Here is a 7,822-nt window from a genome sequence, read left to right on the forward strand (position 1 = left end):
GATACCATTTTTTTATACTTTTTACATGTTAAAAAAATTGGACCCCCCCCCCTTTGAAAAATTCCTGGGTACGCCCCTGCTATAAATTCTATTTTACTGATATTTGAAACAAACAAAAACATTTTTATTGATATTTGTAGAAAAAAAATCAAATTCAAGTAAATATAAATAGCTCAAAATGAGTCAAAATATTTTGAACATTTTATCATGTATAGAAAATTAGAAAATAAATATTTGGTGAAAATAAGTTAAAGTATCAACGGTTAAGTTATTAACTTCGATATGTATAAATTATTAAAAAAAAAACAATAAATAGATTTTACAAGATAAATTAAAAAAAAGTGGGTAAGTGGATGTCGCTCTGTTGTACAGTAGTGAGTAGGTTACAAGTGGAGTTAAATTTGAATTCAATGATACATAATATCATTGTATAAAAAAAATAATTCTGAGCAAAAATGGTCAGTCAGCCTATTATATTACCTACTAAGTAATTTATATATAACCTATTTATGTGGAACCTTGTTCAGTCCTTGGCTATAAAAGTTGAACATTTTATACATTTTTAACTACAAAATAATCATTTAATTTTGTGAAAATTCAAACTTTAAATACTTATAAAAAAAAACTGAGCACATGTATTTTTAATATTTTTCAATTGCTATTGTAACAATATATCAGGAGCCTTGAATTAAATTGTCGCGCTTTTTACGCAACAAATAAAATTTTATTGATATTTATAGAAAAAAAACTAAAAAAAGGTGGAGAAGTGGATGTCGCTCTGCTGTACAGTAGGTTACAAGTGGGTCACTGTATAATAGATAGTATTAAATTTGAATTCAATGATATAATATCACTGTATAAGAAAAACAATTCTGAGCGGAGACGGTATGTCAGTCTAGGTATAAGATGTATTATATACTTATCTATGGTATTAAAAAAAAAATTGACCAATAATAGGTACCTATCTATAATAAATTCCAAATTAATCAAATCACAATATCCATTAGATACTTATAAAGCGTTATACATCAACTACAAATCGTAGTACTATCATAGATATATCATATATAATAGTATACTTTATAAGTTTCAAGTACCCACGAATAATATTATACAATCACAACAAAATAACTAAAATAGTTATTCTAGGTTTTTAATATGTAATTTCGTCCATATTTGAACTTAAAATGACTATAAAAATAAACTGTGGTTATGTTTTTTTTAGATTTTTTGGTAACACAATTAACTACTTACGTGGAATCTTGTTTTAAATTTTCAATTATTAGATATAAATGTTGAACATTTTATAAATGTTTAACTACAAAATATTTATTCAAATTTAAATTTGATAAATTTTGTCAAAATTCGATCTTTAAATGCTTGTAAAAAAAAATTATGCCTAAGTATTTTTAATATTTTTCAACTGCTATTGTAACAATGTATCAGGAGCCTTGCATTAAATTTTCACGCATTTTTACCAAACAAATAAAATTTTATTGATTTTTATAGAAAAAAAAACTAAAAAAATTTAAAACTGACAATGTCCGTAAACAGGTCAAAAAGAGTCAAATTAATTTAAAATTTTTATCGTGTATAGAAAAGGCTAATATAAACATTCAGTGAAATTTTCAAGTATCTACAGTCATTGGTTTTTTAATTACAACAAAATAAGAAAATCGTTATATGAGAAATGGAGTGAATCAAATGTTGTAAAAATATGAATTTCAAATGCTCATTTCTAGTAGACATTTTTTTTTTTGAAAAGGGTAGACAAACATATGAGGAATCTTGTATTACATTTTCAAATCTTAGATTCAAAATTAAATTTTTCATGAATTTCTAACTCAAAATAATTTGCAAATTTTCGTCATTTTTACGTATTTTGTCAAATTTGAACTTTAAATGCTTGTAAAAAAAAATTGTGACTATGGATTTTTAATTTTTTTCATCTGACTTTGAAACAATATAATAGGAACCTTCTATTAAATTTTCAAGTTTTTTTAACCAACAAATAATATTTTATTGATTTTTATAGAAAAAAAATAGAAATTTAAAATGTCCGTAAACAACTCAAAATAAATCAAAATATTTTGAAAATATTATGATGTATAGAAAATGCTGATATAAACATTTAGTCAAAATGTCTTGTACCTACGGTCATTTGGAGTTGCACCAAAAACCAAAATCGATATTTGAGAAGATTATTAAAGATAAAAGATTATCTTGAGAAAAATATAACATACATTTTCAAAATCACATAATGACAATGCTTTATAAGTTTTCATAAATTTTAAATTATTATAAAAGTACTTTGAAATCATACAGGATGGGTGGCAGCCGGGAGCCGAGAAGATTTTAGCCATGAATTTGGAGGGTGGGACTGAGAAATATTGAGATACATAAATAAGTGACACTCTACTGTATAATATATTGTATTATATACAATACAAACAAAATCAACAATAATTACAAATGTCACATAATAATATATTTGTTATTTCTATGGTAACCAATAACCATGGTCAATTTTACAAATATTTTTTTATTAAAGAATTTCCTCTATATTTTTATAATATATTTCCATATTTCTATTTTGAAAAAATGTTTTTCCGTATTCAAATGTAGATACCATTATGGCACATGCAGGTGCTACTTTGATAATCCTTGGAACTAAACCACTAAAAATTCCACGAGTTCCATTTGTTTGATATATGTCAATAATTGCTTTGACTGTCCATTTGGAAGCTTTTCTAGGAGGTTCTGAAATAACTACTAAGTATTTAATTTATTCAAATATATAATTTAATTATTATTTTATAGTTATTTTTATTACTAACCTGTAATAATTTCTTTTTCAGTTAATTCAATTTGACGAATGGTTTTGACAACATCAAATGGTGTTGTTAATGCTGCGGCTAACTAAAACATTTAATCTTAATTAAAATATTAAAAAATAAAAAATTTATTAAAAATAATATTCAATAGATTTTGGAATTAATTATTTTGTAGTATTCTGATATATTTCTGTAATATTTAGTTTCTTCAATTTAATTAAATTGTGATATTTATTGGTTATTTCAAAAAACATAAACACAATTTTGTTATTAAATAATACGATACACTTAGAACAAAAAAACCTATTTTTAATGGGAGGATTTTTGCACTGGGTAATTACAACACACTGATAATTTAAACTAATCTGTCAACCTGTTATGAAAATCCTGGATATCTTATAGTAATATAGGCAGTAAAAATATATTTTTAATAAATATTCAATACTAATACATAATTTGTCTAGGTAAATTAACAAGAATCTCCAACATTCTTTATTTTATTAAAAAATGTAAGATATGAGTTTCTATACACGTTAATTTATTGAGATTTAATATGAATAAATTAATCCTCATAGGCTATAGTGATTGTTATGCTTATTATATTTTTAAGTAACAATTTTAATTAAATTAAACTTTATTACCGCTCCAGCTATGCTCCCTGCTAAAAAGTTGTACATAAATGATGTTGGTTGGCCTGATATTTGTTTAATATGTTCATACATAACCCAATATATACCTTCAAAAACATTATAATAGAAATAATTTTCATAATTATCTATTAATTATTTAATCAATAAAGTAATTGTAGAAAATAATTAATGTATTTAAATAATCAACATTCCAATTTTTAGTACCTTTATATCCTTTATAAGGACTAACAAAAATAAACGATACAATTTTAAAACCAAAATGTAATAAAAAAAGTATAACTCACCAGAAAATGGAACATCTCTAAGAAGTGTGGAACCAAGACCTTTCCATAGACCTTTATAGCCATGATATTCTAATAAACTTTGCAATGCTTGATGGACTTCTAAATAACTAAGTTTTTTTGATTGCATTTTGGTACGTATGAGTTCTAATGGACTGACTGATGTAGCAGCTCCAAAACGAGCCACACATCCTGATATACCAGAAATCCACAAAGGTTGATTTTGATTATTGTTTGCATAAAATGGTCTAGTTAAATCATGAAGATAACATCGTATTTGTTCATATGATACAAAATAAACAATTGTGGCAGGTACTGCAAGTATTAATGTTGGACTTAACCCACTCCATAAAGATAAAATTCCTTCATTTTTGCTGATTTGTTTAAAAGCATCCTAAAAAATTAAAAATATTTTTTAAGGTTTTTAAATCATTTCAATAAACTAAAATATCTTTACAATAGTTCCATTAAATTGGCTAGGCCTGTTGTACCATTGGACATTTCTGTAATAAGGACTATCAAAGGTATTTTTTTTTAATGTATTACATGGACAAATATGATCCATTAAACCATTGGAATAAAAAAAACATTTATGTTTACTTGTTATTCTAGATTGTGCTTGCATGCGTACTTTTATGACATCCAATGGAGTAACTAAAAATGTGTAAATTCATATTATGATTTAATTTTCAAACACATTATAATACAAAAAAAATACTAACCAAAAAAGGAAGTAATTAACGCTCCTGTACAAGCAGCAGCCATTTGTTGAACTGGTTTTATTCGAAACTGAGGGTCATCAATCAGTAGTTTATTATTTGATTTATACTTAGAATCCATGACTTTTTAAATATTTTGTCTAAAATAAAAATCTTTATTAAATATCTATTACTTGTATTATTTATCTTCATTTTGAATTTTGAAACAAATACTGGTTTAAACCAATTAAAGTAACCTCAGTAGATAAGAGTTAAAAGTTGACAACTATTAAATTACAAATATTTTATTGAACAAATGTAATTTTCAACAAAACTCAGAACTAAATTGATGTTCTTATTTATATAACATTAAAAAAAAATTATCATAAAAGTAATAATAAATTAGTTGATTTTTTATACGTACTCACTAATCGGTTTTTATACATTCAATACATTAGACAGCTATAAATTGGAGATTCCATTTTTTCCATCACCATTGTAATGATATAAGTATAATAGAATATAGCATAAATGAAAATGAAAATACAAATTACAGCTTTGTAAAGTTATTTTGTTTCAAAATAGTACGCCGAAAAAAGGGCTACTGATTTTGAAATTATATATAATAAATTGAATTTAAGTCATGAACTTCACCTTCAAGTGTATGACTGAATTGTGTGAATTAGTGATTAGTAAATACTAAATGACTGAAACTTTGAATGAGTGTGAACGATAATAGTAATTACCATACTCATGGGCAATTATTGGCATACTGGCAAATATGAAATAGCAATACTCCTCTATAGACGCATAGCATAAAATAAACATTTATGTTTTATCTACGAGAAGTGGGTGTAATACTTGTAATAGCCGTATAGACTTCAATACGATCTACTACACCAAAATACTAAGTAGAAATCTGTGTATTGCCATTTGCCACATTAGTGATTAGAATCTGGTTAGGTTAGTCCGTCGCACGATTAAAGATAATATACTGGTTGCGCAACGATCTATGATAAGAACATAAAATGTGGTTCCCGAAGTGTCCTTGATAAACTACGATCATGGACCTTAATTTATAGCGTTTTCGATTTGACAAAATAGTGTGCACTGAAATTCCACTGGCACAGAGCAAGTGTTGCATGAAAATTGCATTAGTTTCTTATAAATCGAATACATTTATGTGTAATATTATAGAAAACAAAATATGTTGACATGGGAAGAAATACAATTCTTAATAGGGCCGCCGTAATTTATTCCCCGTTTTCGAGAAAAACGGTTCATATTTATAAAATGCACTCATTGCACTGACAAAATCGGCGGTGCAAAAAATGCGCACTCAGTGCGCACGAGTGTTGTCAATGCAATTAAATCGAATACAAAACACCGCACCAGTTCACTGAATATTGGTCAAATCGAATACGTTTTTGCACTCAGTGCGCACCGAGTGCAAAACGTGCGTCAAATCGAAAACGCTATTAGTAAAAGGTCTATGGCTACGATAAACTGTTGATAAGAACTAACGACTAGCGCTCTCATTATATTATCACCGCGCATCAGTGTATTGTACTGCTACAAGTTCTAATAGCCTAATAGAGCGCGCCGTAATAAATAAGTAATTGACATCTAGATTGTAGATTGTACGAAGAAACGAACATCAGTAGATACGTATTCGTTTATCATGGTGTTCGCATAGGTATCACGTTATTCGTTATTACTTATTTATTAACCTATATTACAATACGTAATCTTGTATTTTAGATTCTGAGTGGAACGATGAATGTATTGATTTTACAATGATGTGTGTTTTTAGATTCTGAGTGGAACGATGAATGTATTGATTTTACAATGATGTGTTTTTTTTTTTTATTTTTTTTTTAATTTTTTTTTAAATTTTTTTTTGTGTCTGTCATCACCTTTTAGGACAGTAAAACTGCTTCGATTTTCTTCAACAGTAACTTTTATGATTGGAAAGTGAATCTAGTTGGTACTTTGGGGGGTCAAAAGTAAAAATTTCCCAGTAGTTTTCAAAAGCGACGTGAAAAACAAAAGAAAAATTAAGGAAAAACTGGAATTTTTACGCAAAATCGATTTTTAACAAAATCGATTTTGGTTTTTGGTGTATCTCTAAAACAAATGACCGTAGATATATGAAATTTTCACAGGTTGTTTATATTTGCATTTTCTATACACGGTAAAATTTTGAAAATATTTTGATTTATTTTGAGCTCTTTACGGACATTTTCATTTTCATTTTCCATTTTTTTTTTAGTTTTTTTTCTAAAAATATCAATAAAATTTTATTTGTTGGGTAAAAAATTTTGAAAATTTAATAGAAGACTCCTAGTATATTGTTTCAAAGGCAGATGAAAAATATTAAAAATCGTTAGTCACAGTTTTTTTTTATAAGCATTTAAAGTTCAAAAAATGACAAAATATAGAAAAATCACGAAAATTTGCAAATTATTTCTAGTTAGAAATTCATAAAAATTTTTCTTTTTAAATCTAAGATATGAAAATGTAATACAAGATTCCTTATAAGATTATCTACCTTTATCAAACAAAAAATATCTATAAGAAAGTCAAATTAGATTTTTATGATCGTTTGAAATTCAAATTTTTACAACATTGGATATTCACTCGATTTCTCATGTAGCGATTTCCTTAAAATATTTTGACTCTTTTTGAGCTGTTTACGGACATTTTCAGTTTTAAATTTTTTTAGTTTTTTTTTCTATAAATATCAATAAAGTTTTATCTGTTGGGCCAAAAAGTGTATAAATTTAATACAAAGCTCCTGATATATTGTTACAATATCAGTTGAAAAATATTAAAAATACATAGGCACAATTTTTTTTTATAAGCATTTAAAGATCAAATTTTGACAAAATTTATCAAATTTTAATTTGAAAAATTATTTTGTACTTAAAAATTTATAAAATGTTCAATTTTTGTATCTAAGAATTAAAAATTTAAAACAAGATTCCACGTAAGTAATTAATTCTGTTACCAAAAAATCTAAAATATACATTTAAACAGTTTATTTTTATAGTCATTTTAAGTACAAATTCGGACGAAATTACATATTAAAAACCTAGGATAACTCTTTTAGTTATTTTGTTGTAATTGTATAATATTATTCGTGGGTACCTACTTGAAACTTCTAAAGTATACTATTATACATCTATGATTTTACCACGGTTTTTTGTCGATGTATAACGCGTTATAACTTATAAGTACCTAATAGTTATTATGATATGATTAATTTGGAATTTATTATAGGTATCTATTATAGGTCAATTTTTTTTTAATACCATAGATAAGTATATATATGTCTAATACATAGACCAGGGGCGTCT

At 25.7% G+C, this 7,822-nt stretch overlaps 1 protein-coding gene across 7 annotated transcripts; it reads right to left on the reverse strand.

Annotated features, from left to right (window-relative positions):
- Nucleotides 1–2,466: 2,466 nt before the first annotated feature.
- On the reverse strand, nt 2,467–5,937 carry LOC100162723 (solute carrier family 25 member 40-like). 7 transcript variants are annotated; one of them, XM_016808465.2, is made up of 8 exons: nt 5,118–5,937; nt 4,892–4,925; nt 4,488–4,624; nt 4,223–4,419; nt 3,769–4,159; nt 3,476–3,570; nt 2,838–2,919; nt 2,467–2,772 (listed from the first exon to the last, which is right to left on the reverse strand). In XM_016808465.2, the coding sequence occupies exons 3-8, from the start codon at nt 4,603–4,605 to the stop codon at nt 2,546–2,548; spliced, it is 1,110 nt and encodes a 369-aa protein (XP_016663954.1). In that variant the 5' UTR covers nt 4,606–4,624; nt 4,892–4,925; nt 5,118–5,937; the 3' UTR covers nt 2,467–2,545.
- Nucleotides 5,938–7,822: the final 1,885 nt, after the last annotated feature.

The sequence above is a fragment of the Acyrthosiphon pisum genome, chromosome A2 (assembly GCF_005508785.2).
Source record: "Acyrthosiphon pisum isolate AL4f chromosome A2, pea_aphid_22Mar2018_4r6ur, whole genome shotgun sequence".
NCBI lineage: Eukaryota > Metazoa > Arthropoda > Insecta > Hemiptera > Aphididae > Acyrthosiphon > Acyrthosiphon pisum.